This window comes from Molothrus ater, chromosome 1 (assembly GCF_012460135.2).
Source record: "Molothrus ater isolate BHLD 08-10-18 breed brown headed cowbird chromosome 1, BPBGC_Mater_1.1, whole genome shotgun sequence".
Lineage (NCBI taxonomy): Eukaryota > Metazoa > Chordata > Aves > Passeriformes > Icteridae > Molothrus > Molothrus ater.
In genome coordinates, this window is record NC_050478.2 from 16394186 (window position 1) to 16413153 (window position 18968).

Here is an 18968-nt window from a genome sequence, read left to right on the forward strand (position 1 = left end):
AGGTAATTAAAATTTTTCAAGAGATGTTGCTAAATAGATATACTTGAACTTGAGTTTCCAGTGTGTGTCTGCAAGCCGGCTTCCAGATATCCTCTCTGTCTGTTCCACAGAGGCTTAAGTTCATCCTAACTGTGGTGTTCCACATATAGGTGTTCATTAAACTGCCCTTAAATGCTAGATCATCTCAAAAAGGGCACTACAGATTAATCAGGGCTCCTGACCTAAGGCCATCTGTGCCTTCTCTTTGAATCTGGGGATTAAGTATAATGATGCTCTCTTGCATATTTTGGAAATGTATGAAAACTGTAAAACTACACTATAGTACAGAGAACTTGTATAGGTCAAATTGTTTTGTAATAACCAGATTTTACAACACTTTGTTAGCATTTACATGAAAATAAATTTCTAGATTCATATTTGCCCTGAAACATCTTCACCTTTTCTTAAGACATTCATTCCTTTTAGTTAATGGCACTTTTTCCTTACAAAGATACACAATGTTCTTCTGTACATTTTAATATAAGCAGTTGGATAGCTTAACATGAATTGTCTTATTTTTTAAACTTTTACTGATAAGAACAAAAGGAAACTTTTAATAATATTTTTGCTTTTAATTTCAGTGGAAGTAGCCAGTAAGTAATTTTTGAATTGCAAGCGTAAAGAATGTAATAAATAATTTTATATTTCAATTAAAATTCAGATGTGCATTCCTATGATTACACTTACTAGTAAATGTGAATATGGCTTCATGAAAAAAATTAAATACTAGCCTCCATGGTAGTTTAGTGGAATACATCAAATTTGCCATCTTTTGAGAAAGTAGAACAAGCAGATCTTCCTGTCATGCTTAGTTTTTCATTTGTATACAGGAAAATGAAAACAACCATTCCTGTGTTGAAGTTCTACTCGGTCACTTGGATTTTAGGCTGGTTATTGCATTGAACTAGTTGAGTAACTTGAAATCAAGGAAATATTCTCTGCTGTGTGTAAAAAGGGTGTGATACTATCCAGGGTAATACTTCAGAAAACTCTGTCCCTTGGAACCTATTTTAATATATTGTTAGACTTTGAAATTTAGACAATTCTATTGGATGAAAATTTTTATAGGTTCTTACCTTTTGTCACTTAGAGCCATGATTATGTACTTAAAATAACAGGTGTCTGTTTGAAATACACTTCATATTTTTTTTTTGAAGTGAGAATTAACCTCTAATGTTTCAATAACTTGTAGTATATTGAGCAAGTAGTGTGTAAACGCAGAAGCAGCAAAAGGTCATCCTGTCTTCAGAGCTGCATGTGGCTGGTTTGCAGCAAATAAGGCCAAATCACAAGACAGTAAAGACAAGTCTAGCACTCAGTGAGCATGGCTTGTCCATGCAATGATGAGATGGGCTGTATTTTGGGCAGTGTGAAGACAGAGAATTACTACTTACAACTGTAAAAGATGGACTTAGATGCAGGATACCTCAGTGTTAACACAGAGCATAGGTTGTTTCAAGGTATACTTAGATTTTCATAGGAGGAGCCACTTTCTACTTCCAAGCTAGCTTTTATGGTGAGATTAGATATTGCAAGTGTCTTCGTCAAGGTTTGGAAGTAGTGCTGATAGCAAATTCTTTGGTCATACTTGCTTGCACTTTGTTTTCAGGAATTCTTTTACCTCTCAGTCAGTGCCAGGGCAATTTTTTTCCCCATTAGCCTCATACCCTTCTCCTCCCCCTTGCACACATAAAGACTGTTTTGCAGATTGCCTTAAACCCACAGGCAAGGGTGGGTTTATTTGGGGCTGAAAGATCAGAACAGGGAAACATGCAGAGCTGCTCACTGCAGACCGTCCTGCTGAGCCACTTCCAAGAGGTGCCTGCTTGTGTACAGCAGGGTGGTTGCTCTCTGCTGGCTCTGCTACAAGAGGTGGTGGTTGGGCTGCTCACTACTGGTGTCTGGCTTCAGGAATCAAACTGACCAGTTGATACTGGTGGGTTGTAAAATTAATTAGGTTCCAAAAAGCAAAGGGAGAAGAGTAGTAACTAAGGTGGCTAGCTCAAACTCAACCAGTCTGCATCTGTATCCAGTGTAGAATAGCACGTTTCCATGCTTTTCATGGTTGTGAAGAACTTACTGAGTGCCTAGTTGGTGTATCTTTTTATTCAGAGTTATCTACAGCTAGAGGCTTTGTTATTTTTATAGGCACTTCCCTCCCACCTTTTTTTTAAGTTCCCCTTCATAAAGCAGTAATTTATTTTTCAAATACTTATGCATTTGCACATTGGTAACTGTTCCACCTGTGACATTTTGGTAACTGTGACATTTTTAGTAACTGATCTCTGATACACTATAGACCTGATGGCTTTGGTACTAAAACTGATAGTGTTGTCACAGGGTGTTTGGTGAGGCAGGTATTCTGCAAACTCTGTTGTTCCTTCCTCTTCCCTGTGACTGTGGGGAGGTTAGAGGCTGGGCACGCCCACTGTAGTTATTTTGTGTTGTTCAAGATAGCAGAACAAAAGAGATTTTTTAAAAAATCACCTATCAATGCTCTGATTTTGGCATTGCTTTCTAACCTAGAGGTTCTTGTTCCGATTATTTTTTCAGTAAGTTTGTAGTTCATGAGGGCATGAAGGGGTTTTCTGAGTAGCCAGAAGAGGAGATTAGCAACTCTTATTCATCTACTTTAAGATACATATTCATCACAGAAGCACACTTTACTGATCTTCAAAAATGCTCTATTTCATTATTTACGTGTACTTACTTGTATATTTTGTGTGATTAACTCCTGGGGTGGGGCTTGTTTGTTTTAAATTTGGTTATTATCATTAATCTGTTTGTTTCTGTTTACACTCTCTGCTTGATATAGTGTGATGTGGTACTTAAAAAAAAGTTATTTAGTAAGCTGCATTTGTATCTACAAGCTGTGAAGTTATGAGTCTCTTATTTCTACTTGTTTTCACACTAGACAGCAGTGTGAAAAGAGTTTTCTTTCTTCTTTCTGCCGCCTTACTGTCTCAGCTAGGCAGGGCCAGGGCAGAGGCAAGAATTGCAGAGGAGACTTTGGTGACCAGTGGATCTAACCTTGGAGAAGCACAGCTTGGGCTTCACAAATGTGTTGCATAATTATATATTTAAACCAGAGTTATTCCAAAAGAAAATACTTTTTCTTTCTTCCCTTAATGTGTGCTTGACATTTAAATGAAGAGAAATTTCCTTTTGAAAAATTAATTCGAATCTCTAAAGTTTTGGTCCATTTGCCTAACAATAAAGACAGCTGGATGGGTGTTATTGTTCCCTGTGTTCAGTTGTTCTTCTATTGGACTGTTGGATTCAAGAATTTAGGCCACACTGAAAAACTCTTCCAGAGAGCTTATGTGCTTCTGCACTTCCATTTCGTTGCCACTCCCTGTGGCTGTTGCTGGCTATATTCCTTTCAGCTGAAAGGTAGTATTTTTTTGTTTTGTTTTATACTGGTGGGCTACACATAATGATGAAATATCTTCTGGTATCCACTTAGTAATTTCTAGGGAATTAACTTCCAGGACCTAATGTCTGTTTAAGCCAGTTTATAATGTTATGAGTAACAATTACACTATTTGTGAAAATTAAGTTACATGTCAAAGCCCCCTTAGTATTCTTTAATCATACTGCCATACCTGAAATGAGCTGTGACAGTGATACTTTGGCAAATAATATACCATGGAAAACAGTTATACTCTAATATTTTCCACAAATCTACCGATGAGTGAGAGAAGAGTAGTTATGAAACTGCATGAAATTTATACTACATAATTATACTGCTATACTGTAAAAGCTGACAGTGATGTGAAATTTGGCAGCAAATATTACTGCTGCTTTTGCCCTTCTTTTGATCTTTATGACTTTCCTTTCTTTCCTCCTTCACCACCCTAGTTGAAGGTCACAGAAGACGCAAAGGGAAAATTTTTCTCTATCATGAGGCCAGATTTCATTGATGAGTAGATTTTGCTGTCAATCAATTTTGTTTTTAAGCACAGAGCATTAGTTCAAGAATATTACAGTTGACAAATGAGAAGTTGCATAGACCAGATGGCTAATTGGTTGCTGGAATATGATGATGTTAGGTTTTATTTCTGATTAAGCTGAGAGCTGTGTGGGAAATGCTAATACAGTCATCAGTAAGGAGCGGAAGAAATTATGAAGCTTCATTTCCTTTGAAAAGAAATACAGAATGTTGTCACTTCTACCATATAGAAAATAAAACCATATATCAAAGTTTATACATATCAAAGCATTGGTTAGGGAACCTGGAAGGCTGAGAATTTTGATGAAAATGGAAGAAAGGTATGTAAATTGGGAAACAAGTGCTTACCTGGAACTTGAACCATTGGGAGAGGCAAATAAGTGATTTCCTCTATACGCCAAATTATGTCTTACATTTTTGACATTTTTCCTCTTCAAACTAGCATGTGCTTTCTAGTGAGGAGTTTTCACAGATTGACTTCTTTCAATGGGTAAAAATTTCTTGGACATTCTTTACAAGACTTAGAAATAAAAATAATGACTGGCTCAGTCTTGAACATTTTAACTGAACAAGAAACAGAAAGTTATCTGCAGGATTAAGGTGTGTAGTTCAGTTGTAAACCAGGCATTTCACTATGTATGTGTAGTTTGAAGAGAAGTAATTTAGAAATTTGCCATAGTGATAACTTTTAAATACCTAATCAATTTTATTCCATGAATATTCTCTCAACCTAGAAAATGTTACTGGTATTGTGGTGGTGATTGTGGTATAATGAATGTGTTCTGACAGAGCACACTGTGAAAACTTGTTTCGTCCCCTCTGACTTTTTGGTTGTTGCTCTTCTTGAGTAAATACTGCCTTTATAGTATGGAAACAGACCACAAAATCTGTGAAATATTTTTTATTTATCCTGATTAGAAAAGGAGAAAAATAAGCACTTTATTAATAGCTATTCTATAATGAAATGTTTTATAAAACAGCACCTTCATAAAAAGATGGATTGACAAAATGCAACTGTGAAAATATTCTGCAGTAATAAATCGCAAATATTTGTTTTAGTTGGCATTTCTCCAGTTTCCGAACTTCCTTAAAATTACCAAAATCCTGTCCCTCATTTCTTGTAATTCTAGCTTATTCAATTTAGGAATAGGAAGAACACCCTTTGCTGTTAGGAAATTCAGTGAGGTTTTGTACCCATTGCGTTATTGTTTATAGATCATGTAATTTCACTACTTAAGCAGTTTGCAGGCAGTTATTTCAGTAATGTTGTATATGTAATGTGAAAATGATCGCTTTTCTAAGGAGGGGAAATAAAACGAATGCTAATGATTTTTTTTTAACAATATCAATCACATACAGTTAGATCATTATATATCCTAAAGTTTCATATTAGATTCTTCTTCTTAAGTAATCAGTTGCAGACCTGTGCATGGCATGAGATAAGACGAACTGCTTTGTTATTTCCAATGACAGGACGAAATCCACACTGACTTACTTGAAAAGTGCAGGAGCTCCCTCTCCTGGCTTAGAGCTCTGTAAGTTGCAAGTTTCTGGGAATGTTTTCAATTTATCATATTTAAAAAATTCCTTATTTTGAATACTTACCCGTAGAAATGTTTTTCTGGTATCTTGAAAGTCATGGTAAAAATTGGTTTTGATGCCCATTTGGGTTTCTGCTCCGAGTGCAGTGTCTGTGTTTCTGCTGTCTGGCTTTGTACCCCCATAGGCAGCAGATGATGTCCTCTCTCGTCGGTGTGGTCATGCTGGAATGACAGCAACATTTAACATACTCTTAAGTTACAAATCCAATATGTTCCTTCATTAAGCCCACCCATACTTTTCACAGCCATTGAGAGTAATGTGAGTCGTTGATGGTCATTTTGTACAAAGCCCTGTAAATCATCCTAAGTTTAGAAAGAAGTCTAAAAAAAATTAAATTTTTTACTGTTGATGTATGTAGTTCGAGTTCTTTCCTCCCCTCCCATCCATCGGGAGAGCAGTAGGAGAGAGAGGAGGCCTTTTCACTGTTTGTTTATTCAATCACTCTCCTTTCATAGCCTGTTCAGTGTTGGAATTCATCAGAGAAATTAGATGGTTTTGTAGATACTTAAATTTGGTAGGGTCTTTTATATTATTTTCAAGGGTAGGAACTTGGCTTGGAAAGGTAGCACTGGAGACACATTTCTTACTGTAGCAATTAAAAAAAAACCCAACCCAAGCAAAAAACCCATTTCTGAATTCTGAGAAGGCAGGTTGACTAAAACATGTATTTAACTCATCTCTATCAATGTTGTACCCTTAAATCATCTATCAAAATAGGAGCCAAGAGTGCCAGATGGGCCCTAGCCCCTGTTCTGTTCCATATTTTACCATCTCAAGGATACTAATGCAAGGAACACACATTGATATGTACTGAAAGAGACCAGTGCTTTGAAGTGAATACAACTTTTGTACCTGAAGTAGCTTCACTTAGCTGAACTCAGTTACCTGCCCTGTCTCTGGTTTTTTTTTTTTGTTTTTTGGTGGTGTGGGGTTTTGGGCTTTTTTTTTGTTGTTTTTTCAGTTTTTTGGGGGTTTTTGTTGTTGTTGTTGGGGTTGGGTTTTTTTTGGTTTTTTTGGGTATTTTTTTGTTTGTTTGGTTGGTTTGGTTTTGGTTTGTGGTTTTTTTTTTTTTTTTTTGACTTCTAGGTATTTTTAGCTTTTCAGTTCAGAGGGAAGATTCACCTCTGGTCACATCCTGTTACAGGAGTATAAGGGAGTACATGACGTGTGGGGACAGTGCACAGTCCTGTATTAACTTCATCAGTGCAATTAGGGAATTTTCAATGACAGCTCAAGGAAACATTTTACTGTAGCGTAGTTATGTATTGCAAAATCAAAACTTCTGTATTCACAATATTTGATTTTGCAAAGCACTACATTTTTAAGATATGTTTATGCACTTTAATTTAGCTACACTTGCTGGCTCAGGTATGCTTATTGCTTCATTTAGCACCTTTGTCATTTCCCAGGAAACTTCAAGATATGTAAGTTGGAGAGGACCAATGAATAACAAAAAATGCCAAAGGTTCACTATCAAATTGCTTAACTCTGATTTATACAGTTTCAGACAAGGAAAAAAAAAGAAAAAAACAACTGTGGTATTTCTAGCAAATGCCAAAATAGAATCAATGCAGCATTGTTCACCTAGTTAAAATTCCAAAATCCGGGAAATGCAAACATTAAGTTTCCAACAGCAACATTAACTTGGACTCTTTGCATATCCTGTATTTTCCTGGTATGCATTAAGACTTAAAGCAATGTATTAAGCTGTGAGTTAAACAAGAAAAACAGAAAAAAAAAAATTTCATGTAGGTAGCACTGCCAAGTTTAGTTCTGTTAGCATTTGTGTTTGTTGACCTTTTATAATTTTAAATTATTTTCTTCATAAAGATCGAATATGGTTTTTTTGGCCCAATGAAGTGAAATCTGAGAGCTTGTTTTCACTGCAGTGTGAACTTGACACACAGTTTACCCCTTGCCTTAAACCTGACTCTTCATCCAGCAGTATCTCAGATTTGAATTAAGCAATTTTAAGTCTTGGAAATATGACTTGAATCTCAGAGCCACTCTGATTACTGTGGGAGTATTACTTGGGCTATATAGGTTGGCAAGATAGAATTAATTCTAGGTGATATTGTTTTTGCTAATTAAATTTCCACATAACTTAAGTGTGGAGAGTAACTTGAGCCATAGAGTAAATCAAACCTTAAGATGGACTCTTAACTATATCTCATTTGAATTCTAATGTATAATTTGGTAAGCTGTATATACTATTGGCTCCAAAACGTTTAGAGTATTGCAGTTGCCTGTAAGTACCTGAAGACACAGGAAAGTCCTGCTCTAAGGGTGTTTCCATCCTGGAGATGGTACAGAACTGCAGGCAGACACACCTTCCTATGTGGGTGTTGCTGTCTGCAGCTGCTGACACGTGCTCCACACTTCAGGCTTCTTGCCTGTTTGAGCTCAGCTAATCCATGTTCCAGAAGAAAGGGAAGAGCCTTAAAGGAGGTATTTGGAGAGTATTAAAGCAAGGATTTGCTGGTTAGAAATAGATTTGGAAACTGACTCTAGGTTTAGAAAGCAGTGGTGTGACCAAGTCATTCACATTTTCCCATATGAACAGTGGTGTAAAAGATGAGTGGGGTGGAAGTGGAGACAGGAGAAAGTGAAAACTGTAAGGGAAGTAAAAGTAAAATGTCAGGAGATGGGAATATTTATAAATTGAGGGGGTAAAGGCCAAGTTCATTGCTGGAGGTTCTTGGATTCATGACAAGAATAGTGAGTACATAGCAGTGTCATAAGGGAAAAGGTAAAATGGATATAGATGTGAAGCAAGAAACTGCAACGTAGAATTTGGACAGCAGGGCCTGAGAGGGGGAAGCTTCTCTCCTGGAAAGAGGGAAATGGAGAAAAGGAAGACAATGAAAATAAAAATGGAAGGAAGTATATGCTAGGTGACAAGTCATACAGTGGCTTTGATGCAATGGTGCTGCCAGAGTTTGCCAAGAAGGAAGAGGGGAGGGTATGAATCAAGAAGAGAGCTTTTCAGTGGCATCTGGAAGTTAGAAGGAATTGGAGAATTCAAGAATAAAGCATGGTCACAGGGAACTTTCAGAGAAGACAGAAGACTGCAAGAAGTGTCCAGTATGCTTGATGTGCCAGCAGTGCAAAGGCTCTGGAATGTGCCATTGATTGGCTATTGACCTTCACTTTTCTTCTACAAACTTAAATCACAGAAATGTGATTGAGAAGAAGCTTGTAAATTGATGAAAGTCAACCACAGACTTCCTCTGATTAGCTGTCTGTCCATGCAATACTGTTTTTACAATGCACATGTACACTTGAGGAATATTTTTTTTTACTTACATTCAAGTTGCAACTCATAAATTACCATTTAATAAATCAAAATGTTTTTCAAAATTGAGCTAAAGGTGTACTGTCCAGATTGCTCACTGAACTTTAAAACTTCACATTGAAAAAAGCAATCTGAAATGGATTAAAATGAAAATTATTGTAGTGGGGTTTTTTCTTGGATAAAAACACATACTAGGAAAGTGGGCTTTATTCTGATTTTGCTCTCCAAAAATAAACCCCGTGCTTAATTATTAATTCATCTCTTCTTTACCCATCCTCTAAAAAAATCATCACGTTTTGACAGAGGAGGATTATGGGAAATTATGCTGAACAAAGGAGACGTGTTCAAAAGATTAGTTAATCTGAAAGAGAAGGAATGATCAAAAGTTCTGTAATAAAATTTGGAAGCACTGTAAAAAATCTGTAACTTATTTGGTTTGAGAGGTGTTCAAAATTTTGAGTTTGAAAAATAACATTCTGACATTGGAGGAGGTATTTCTGAGTTTGAAGTAATAATTTGAATATTTATGTAATTGTGAGGATGATTTTTGGATATGGCTGTTTAGCATACCTGAGAATTGATGCATACATGTAAATAACGTAGGTAACGCTAATATGTGGCTAAACTGTTTAAGTCAATTAGATATTTACTGGTTTCTTTAGGATGTCCTTAATCCTGGTTTTACTTCTATCACAGATTTCCCATCCACTTCTGTAAATGTGGGCTCAAACTGCATTATAATACTATTAAAATCTGAAGTATTTTTCTAAAATTGGAGTTGCAGACCCCCTTGGTGCAAAACATTTTTAATTGTTTTTAGGGAGTGTTGAGGTTACTGGATGATTCATTGCAGTAGGTTTTGCTGAACTCTCATTTATAGAAAAATTGCCAGGTTTTTTTCAGTATTTTGGGGGTCAGTAAGGTTTGTAATTTACTGTAGGTAGTTACATTTTTCAAACAGACTGTCAGGAAACACTGCCAGAACAAAACTATTTGTGCAGGTAATTAATGGAGAGGCTGTGGTACCTGCTGACAGCTATTTTCCAAGGAAAGGAATGGTTTGCAGCTAGGGGAAAAGTGTTAAAAGTGTGCCCAAACCAGTAACTCAAACTGAAAGAGCAACCTTTGATCTGAGACATAGTTTAGGTCACATTTTAATGAATAGCTTTATTAAACTAGTATATTAAACTAATATTATTCTGTCAGTTGGTACATTTTATTTGCAGAAAATTGGATCTGTCTAAGGGTATTGGACATCTACAACAGTGATGCTGGTTAAAATTAAACTGGTAGCTTTAGTGTGTTTATTTAAAGAAATGTTTTTGTGCATTTAAAGGAATGTGTTCAATTCAAACACTGACATTAAAAATCTAAGTCTGGACAGAACTCACGTAGGGGTTTTTGTGTTAAAGGCAGAGAAGGTGCAGGTTGCAAAAAGCCTTGCCTCTGTTTTAATATTGGTACTCATTGAACATATTTCACATTTAGCATGGCAGTGTTTTCAGGCTGCAAGGAACTTTCTAAAACCTAAACTGTAATACATCATAATATATAAAATAATAACAATATTACCAACTTTTTAATATCTTAATATATTCTGTATTTTATTTCTGGTTTTTCTATGTTGTATTGACTCATTGAAAGAATTATTTCACACTTGTATTTAGAGAGGGTTTAGATAACAATGATATCTAGATAAATGGTCCTGCTCCAGACTATGAAAGAATATTATGGGGGAAAACAGTCTGAAAAAGGAAAATTGTGATACCAGTTTCAGTGTTGCTGTTGGAGTTGTTAAGGTGAGATTTTTCCATGGACACAGGATTACTCTCATCAAGAGGAGAAACCTGTCTTTTGCTGAAGTTGTGAAGGAATGAAATTGTACACTGTGCTCTTTTCCTTCTGCCTGTCTTCTGAGCCCTTTGAACAAATTGAGTCAAACATGAGAGAGGATCTCCCCCACATACGAGCTTCTGGCATGTTTTTCGAATGTGTGGTTAGGTAGTGATTAAAGTTGTGTGTTTTCTGTTAATAATCCAGCAAGGGAAGTGTCAAATGGAAGCTCATCCTTGAAGAGGAAGATAATAAAATGGTAAAGGTCCAAATATGTAGCCTAGAGACCAGTCAGGAGGGCCACTCACTGGAAATAGGCCGGACTTTGTTCTGGTGTTGATCAGACTGCTGGAAATAGGCACCACACACTGCTGGGGTAGTAATTTCTACTGTCTTAATGTTTTTCAGTACATTAATGTTTTTCAGTACATTACTTCTTAAATACTCTCTCTTTTTATTCCTTGTACTCAAGGATTTTATCATTTAGATAATCTCTTTTTTTTTCCATCTGTAAAAACTTTCCCATAAGTCGAGACCAGAGACATCTCTCTCCTGATTCACTGACTTCACAGTCAGATTTGAGCCATGGAAGTAGAAGTCACACTACGAAATAAAATTATTTTAGAAGTATTTTTTCCAAACTGCTGTTTGTTAAAGATGAAACCACAAATGTATAAATTAAATGTCAAGCAGTTACACATTTTCAGTGGATGCTTAAGAGTGCCTAAATTATCTACTGTTCTCAAAGTCTTTTCACAAAGTGAGGCTCTTTCTAAGATACCTATGGTGTAACCTAAATAAAATGGAGAACACTGATAGAAAAATATGCAGAAGCCTTTAATTTTTCTTATGGCTGAAGACTGATATGATGACAAGACCATGAGAAAGTTAGTGAAGGCAGCGGTTGGCCTTTTCAATTTGGGGAAGTCCGTGTTTTCTGTGTTGGTGTATTAGTTAATTACATTTGGTTAGTTAGTTACATTTGGTAGTTGCCATAGTTTCTGAGGCTTTTAAGTGAACTTCATACAGAGATTCTTGCAATAGTTTTAAGTTTCAATACACACACAACTGAGTGAGTCAGACATAGCTTCTTGCTTCTGCAGCATCTTTGACGACCCATCATGTTTATGCACATGTCCTCTATGCTGTAATTCAAGTTGAAGACTTTTTGAAGGTTCCTGTTGCCAGCAAGTATATACTGCCTGTAGGGGTGGCTGAGCAGCTTTGGAAGCCTGTCAGGAGCCACAGGCAGGTTCCAGTAGCCTGTCGGAGACCGTGTGATTGAGGAGGTGAAACCTTCTTCAGAAGAGTTTAAGAATTCACTAGATCCCCTTACATTACAGCTTCCAAAAGAGTCGACCACCATTTTCAGTTCAGATTTTGTCTACTGAAACAAATTTACTTCTCCCAGTCTAGAAAACCTCCCTTGGCAATTTCCTGTGCTCACTGGGTTTTGGAGTCTTGTATACATGTCTGTAGTCACTCAATTACTTGAGGCCCCATAATGAATACAAGACTGACTGGCTGTCAAATTTCCTGTCTCTGCATGAAATCTCTATCTGGTACTTTGAATACCATTTGCAGACATTCTGGTTTAGTCCTGCAAATCAAGGTTATAGTCGTCATAACTGTGGCATCCTTTCGAAAAATAGGTTGAAAGTTTCTAGTATCAAACAACCAAATAACCTGGGCTTATGTGTCCCATCCCCAGCCTGCTCACCTCCTGATTTGTAGCATTGTTATGTTCATACTTCTTATGTTTTTATCTGTCATAAATTAATCAAAAGTCTTCGGTCTGCTTTTCAAATGTGAAGAAAATCAATTTATATTCATTAAAGTGCCAAAATATTGAGTAACTTGTAAAATACCCTTTCAGAAAGAAATATTATGGAGTTTATTGAGGTTTGTTTGGGAAGTCTGAGGTAGAACCGAGACTTCATGTGTTCTGTCTCCAACTGCATGGTGCTTGCCATAAGTACAAATTTGAATTAGCTTTTCTACCTCATCTTTTCTTGAAAAATGGACTTGACTGAAATAAAGTGTATGCATGACTGATGGAGTCACTCAATTCAAAAGCAATAGAGGATGCTAGAAAGAAGCTACTAAAGCTGAAATTACGTGGAAGGCCATTCATCTTGGCACTCTGCAGCTGCCTCCCACCTGCTTGCTTTATCTGCCCGACCTCTGCCTGTTCTTACAGTCACAATGTGAGTGATCACAAACAAGATTTATCCCTCATCCTTTGCTAAAGGGGCATCTCTTACATGTGGGATATGCAGAAAAATGGTTCCCTTGGAGAGCTGTAATTCTAGAATTTTGTGGGTTTGGACGGTGCTTCTGGGAGGCTTCTGCCCCACTCCTGGCCTTGTGTAACCGGGGCACGTCACCCTGGTGATTAATGTCACTGTAATGCCCTTGGTGGTGACGGTGACCAGAGCTGTGTCTGGCTCGATGACCCTGCAGTGTGTGGGAGCTGTTGGAAGACAGGGGAGCATTTCTGTGCTTTTTACACCTGCCATTCAACCACAACGCCTTAAAATAGAGATGTCTTTCATTATGCAGAGAAACACAGGCAGAAACAATTAAAATTATGCGTTTTGTTATTTCATCTTAATCCGTTTTTATTAAAAGAATTAAAAGCAGAAGCAAGGCGGGCCCGTGTTGCCTCGCGAGGGGCTCCTGCCCGCGGCGTGTGGGGAGCGAGGCGGGCGCGGCGCCTCCCGCGGCCGCCAGGGGTCAGGCGGGAGCCGTGAGGGGCCGGGCGGGCGCCGCTGTTTCCACGCGGCGGGTGCCAGCAGAACCCGATACGGTGCGATCTATAGAAGCAAGGTACAACTGGAATAATGAAATTTCAAAAATAAGCCCTTTTTAAAGGCTGGTTGTAACAGTTCTGCTGGGTATTGTAAATGCCTCAGGTGCACTTGATACTGCTGTTACGTTCCTGGCCCTGGCTCCTAATTTTTATGGAAAGATGGATTGAACTTCAATTTAGGAATATTCGGTAATCCCTCTCAGGACATACTGTAACAGCTGGTATTTCTGTGTTGCAGCAAATCGATTCCATACAGCAGTCAGCAATGCCTATGGCTGGGCTCCGGCAAAAACTTCCAAAGCATTTTAAATTAAGTGAGCCAAAGAAAATAGCATCATCACTGCAAAAATGTAGCTTAATTTGCACGTTAGGAAAAAAAAAATCCCCATCCCATTCCAGCAAAATATTAAGCATTTTACTGGTAAGGATTTCATCAGGTCATTTATTTTTCATTAATATATATTTAGGATCAGGGGGCAATAACTTTATGCTGTATATAGATTTCTTAAATAATGAGCTTGATTTTTTTTTGTACTGAATGATTTACTGTGAAATAAAGAAAAATAAAGAAACTGATGGAGTTGAAATACATCACGTATATGTAGATCAACAAGATTTTCTGCATTTTGCAGTGAACTCTTTTTAAAGAAGCTGAATTTCTGGTTAATAATAATATACTCATAATGAGAACACCTTGTTTAGTTGGTTTTGGTTTTTTTCCTGTTTTTTTTTTTTTTTTTTTTTAACAGATGAAAGTACTTTAAGATGAGTATAAATCCAAGATGTTTCATTAGTAATCAATAATTTTATTTAACCAGTTCCTTACACGTGTTAAAGTAAAAATGCCTCTCTCCTTTGTACAGCTGCTCGGGTGTGCTCGCGCTGGGGAATGTCACAGAGTTTGGGACCCGACTCCTTCTTTATGTGTTAAACAGAAAACAAGCAGAATTAATGTAAAGTGAATATGTTCCATCTTAATTGGTACAATGTGTCCTTGGCTATGATGTCTTCTTTTTTTCCTCTTTTAAACTGCACCCTGGCTAGCTTTACATATAGATGTTTTACAGCTCTTGTCATCATAAGATGAGCTTTCACTCTGGAATACTTAATTTCCTTATCCGTGCTTTGAATTTTAAGTTAATGGACTTTTGTGCTGATTTGATGAATGTAAAAATATTTTTTTAAGCTGTTTTTTTTTTTACTGGAAACTTCTTTTCTTCATAAACTTCTATAATTTAAAAAAAATCCTAAAGCCCTAAACAATCTTAATAGATAAACTTTTAGGTTTTTATTTGGTTCTTTTCATCACAGAAGAAGTTGTCCAGGGAGGTAACTTCTGCTGTATTTTGCCTTCTTAACCAAACCACCCAGATTCACTGGGTAAATGCCTAGGGGATGTAAAAAACCCCCATACTTAAAAAAACCTGCCAGACTATTTAAACAGTAGGTTTATGCCTGGGGACAAGTGAACAGCTAACTTGTATCTAATAATTGCTTTAAAACTTATTAAACAAAATCTTGTGGATGGCCCTTAGTATGCTGCAATATTTTTAGCCATGTGGAGATTTCTTTCAGTGAAAAACAAAATTTTGAACAGCATACACTGTTTACAGCACCTGTATATCACTCTTCCACCAGACTGTTGCCAAGTTAAAATGGGTCCAAAATATGCACTTTAAGAGCCAACATGACTTCAAAAGTCATTCTGATTAATATGAATGTGTTTTAAAAAAAACAACAAAACTCAAACCAGCAATAGCAGTGGCAAAATGCTCTTCTATTTGTTTATTTTCTTTTGCTAAAGCAGAACTATGCTGCTTTCTTTCTTCAAGGATCCTTTTTTGTTTACTGAAATCTGGAAAAAAAAAATCCTTATTTTCTGGTAGCTTCTACTTCCCCCTCTCCCTTCCTTCTCCCTGCAAGCACATCAGTCCCTGCCCTGCTCTAAGTAGACATTTGCTATCTTAACTTGGAATTTCTTTTTGTACGTTTGTGTTCCAGTTCATATTTTAACATACTTGAATACAAATGCGTTCACTTCTATTTGAAATTAATTTTAATTTTTGTTATAGGTACTCTGAATTTTTCTCAAAAAACGGTTGAAGGAAAGACCCAAAATTTACTATCAGTAGATCTGTGCAATTATTACAAAATATGTGTTAAACAAACTCTGACTTTGTCATAATGAATCACAGAAAAATTCCTTACATGGTAATGGCTCCATCAACTCCAGGAATCAAAGTGCTGTTTGCCTTAGAAAAGTATTTGCTCCAGTCCTACTTTTTACAGCTTCAGTTAAAATTTAGATTATATTTCCGGATTGCAAACAAAAATCTTAAATGACCTGAAAACGATTGAAAGGAGGTTAAATAGAAACACTGAATGAATTACTGTGCTAGTAAGTAATTTTATTTCTCTGAGATAAGTAGTAGAAAAATTTGAATTACCTCAATTATTCACAGTTTTAATAAAATACCCCTAGACTTTATTTCCAAAATGCCTGGAGTTAAAGAGTATAATTTACACAAGAGAAATGTGTTAAATTACTGTTATTGCAGAATGGGATTGTAGGCTAGATTGAAGAAAACAAAACTTGTTTCACCTGGAGGAAACAAAAATCTTAACAGTCATAAATAAATGTCTAGTGCTTGGTTTTGAGAATCTTAAATAAAAGCTTATTTCATGATAATAATTGGATTTGATTAGCTGCAGTAATATACAGTTTAACAATGTTCTTATTTGTAAAATTCTATTTCTCTTCTTTCTAGGAGAAGCTGGGAGATAACATAAATCTTTGTAGACAACTTGGCTGCGAGCAGTTAAACTGAAACAAACTTCTGCCTTCTGGCTGCAGCGCTGGTTTGAGGTTTGTGTGTGACGCTCTGCAGACTAAATCATGCCAGCGTTATCAACTGGATCTGGAAGTGACACAGGTACGCGGGCCAAGGAGGGGCCGTGCTTCCTCCACCTCTTATTTGTTAAGTCTGTATTTCAAGTAAGATAATTAATTATGGTCTTTAAGACTTAAAATATAACCTTTTCTCCCTGAAGTTAAATTTAGATACATGAAACACCACAGATAAAATATATTAATTTTGAAAAGTTCCACCACCACCTTCTTCCCGTCCGTCCCCAACCTCCTAAAAAGAACAGATCCAAACATATATTATAGATGGATCTGAAGAATTTGGATTTACCTCTGAGCATGGTTCCTACAATGTTAACTTGAAAAAGGAGGAGGAAGGGAAAAAAAAAAAAGATGATGATATCATGCATGCCTTAATATTTGCAGCAGTCTAGACTATCCCCTCTGTGAGTTACAGTTATCAGTGGAGTTATTTCTGAACACAGACTATTCAGTTTTGACAACTCTGTAACAAATTAGGAGAAGAAAAATACTGTCTCAAGTTCAGTTCCTTCACTTGCCTTCCACGTCAGAGCCCAGTTCCTGACACTGACTGCTGGCAGTGGGATTGCAGATACGTAGCTTTCCATGGTTTTCACCTTCTTTTTGGCAATAGAAGGTTATATTCAAAGGTTAAATTTCATCTTCTTGTTATCCTGAATTCTCCCTCTCTGAAAGTATTTTTGTCCCTCTGTTTGGGATAACTGAAGTTAGTATTTTTGCTTAAGAGTGTTTGTTTAAAAAGGGTGATCCAGCTGAGGTTGCAATACAATACAAGATCCCTGCTTTCCAACCCTGTGTCACATAGTTTTATGCACAAGAAGTAACAGCAGGATTTGGAAAATTAGGAGGGAGATTTCAAGTCAGGAATCCAAAAATATGTGTATAAGTATGTATATGAGGAACTGCATTTGATTCTTATTTTCAGTAGACTGTACAGGGCAGTGATTTTGTTTTCCCTACACATAAAATTTATCCTAGATGACAATATTAATCTTTACAATTAGGGTGTGCGTCTGTTTATTTGTTGCCATGGAGAAGGAGAGTTGTTTGGTTTTATATGCTTTTTTGTCTCCCTATTCCTGTGTTTAAGGGATTTGACTATGACTTTGCCAAACCCTATCTCTGCAAACCTTTCTTTTCTCTCCCTCTCCTCATGGAAATGAGTGAGTTGAAGCTGTTCAGTATTCTAAAGCTGAGTTTTGGAAGATGTGTCAGGGTCTACTCTGGGCTAATTTTCCACTCTGGACCTTTGCTTTCTTTATCATGCACCCTTTTGTGTCCTTTCAAAACCTTCCTTGATTTTTTTAACTATTACTTGTTTATTTTTAAAGATTGTAATATGTCCAAAAGTAATAGTTACAGAGTTTCTGAATAAAGAAAGAGAAGTGCTTCAAAAAGTAGAAGATAATTCTGATTTTGAAATATTGTGTGTTAAAATGCCTCTAAGTATGTTCTATTGTGCTGTTTAATCCATATGATGATGCAAACATACCTTTAATAATTAAGATCTGTATTAAAACTCAAGTGTGTCCATTGTCTCATGAAATTTATAGTAAAACGTGATACATGCTGTTAATCTCTTGCTCTTAAATAATAGTGCTTGTTAAGTCCTTTTTTTTTCTGCTTCAAGTTATAAGTTGTTTCTCTAATTAAAAATTTGCATTTGGACTGAAAATATATATTTTTTTCTTCCACTTTCTTTACAATACTTCCTGATTGGGCTGATATGCACTTAAGTATTTTTGGAATGGTTACATCAAACTGTGCTTCCTGCCCTGGCTATGATACAGGTGGTTTTCTGAAGTCCTCTTTTTCTGCTGTTACTCTCACTCTTAGATTAAAAAGTAGTGATGTGCATAAAATTTTTCCTACCTCTGTTCTTCCTGTGTGGGTAAGCAGTCTTCCTCTCACCCTGCCTGCACAGACTGGTATTGTGACATGTGACGAGTTGAGTCTGCCCTGTCTGGGACGCTGAGGTCTTGGCAAGTCACTTAGTGGGACCTTTAGGATAGGGACATAACCCTGCTCAGTCTGTTTGCTGAGACTGTCTTTTGTAAATACAGTCAGACAAAGTGCAGCCTAACCTCTTTTTGTGTCTGCTGGATGCTGGGTGAAATAAAAGTAAACCTGGATTTAAAAACAAATGAAAGCATTCCGTGAGGGTTTGTAAATAGAAATGCATCATCTGTGAATATTGAAAGTTGCCATGTCATGGACCACTGGATATTCAGTCACCAGTATGGGAACATTAATGATTTAAATTTTTTTTATATAGTCTGAAGTATCAGTTCACTGTCAAAATTAGGATTGTCTTCATCCTGGGCTGTATTTGATGATACCAAATGTGTATCTGACTGTGTCCATTTTACCTTGCTTTTACTTTGTCAACAGCTTTTATTAGAAGGGGCACCATGTAATTGCAGCTGCTTTCTTCATATACATTCTTCATACGCTTGCTTTTGTCCTACCATGTTTTAACCTGTATCTTCTTCTGAACACAAGCCATGCCTTTTGAATCTGTTTTGAG

At 36.7% G+C, this 18968-nt stretch overlaps 1 protein-coding gene across 1 annotated transcript in view; it reads left to right on the top strand.

The window, feature by feature from the left end:
- Nucleotides 1-18968, top strand: part of MPP7 (MAGUK p55 scaffold protein 7) — a 148563-nt gene that overhangs the window by 24821 nt on the left and 104774 nt on the right. The window contains exon 3 of the mRNA XM_036400341.2: nucleotides 16302-16466. Within this exon, the coding sequence (XP_036256234.1) occupies nucleotides 16430-16466 (37 nt within the window). The 5' untranslated portion in view covers nucleotides 16302-16429. The remainder of the gene's footprint in view (nucleotides 1-16301; nucleotides 16467-18968) is intronic.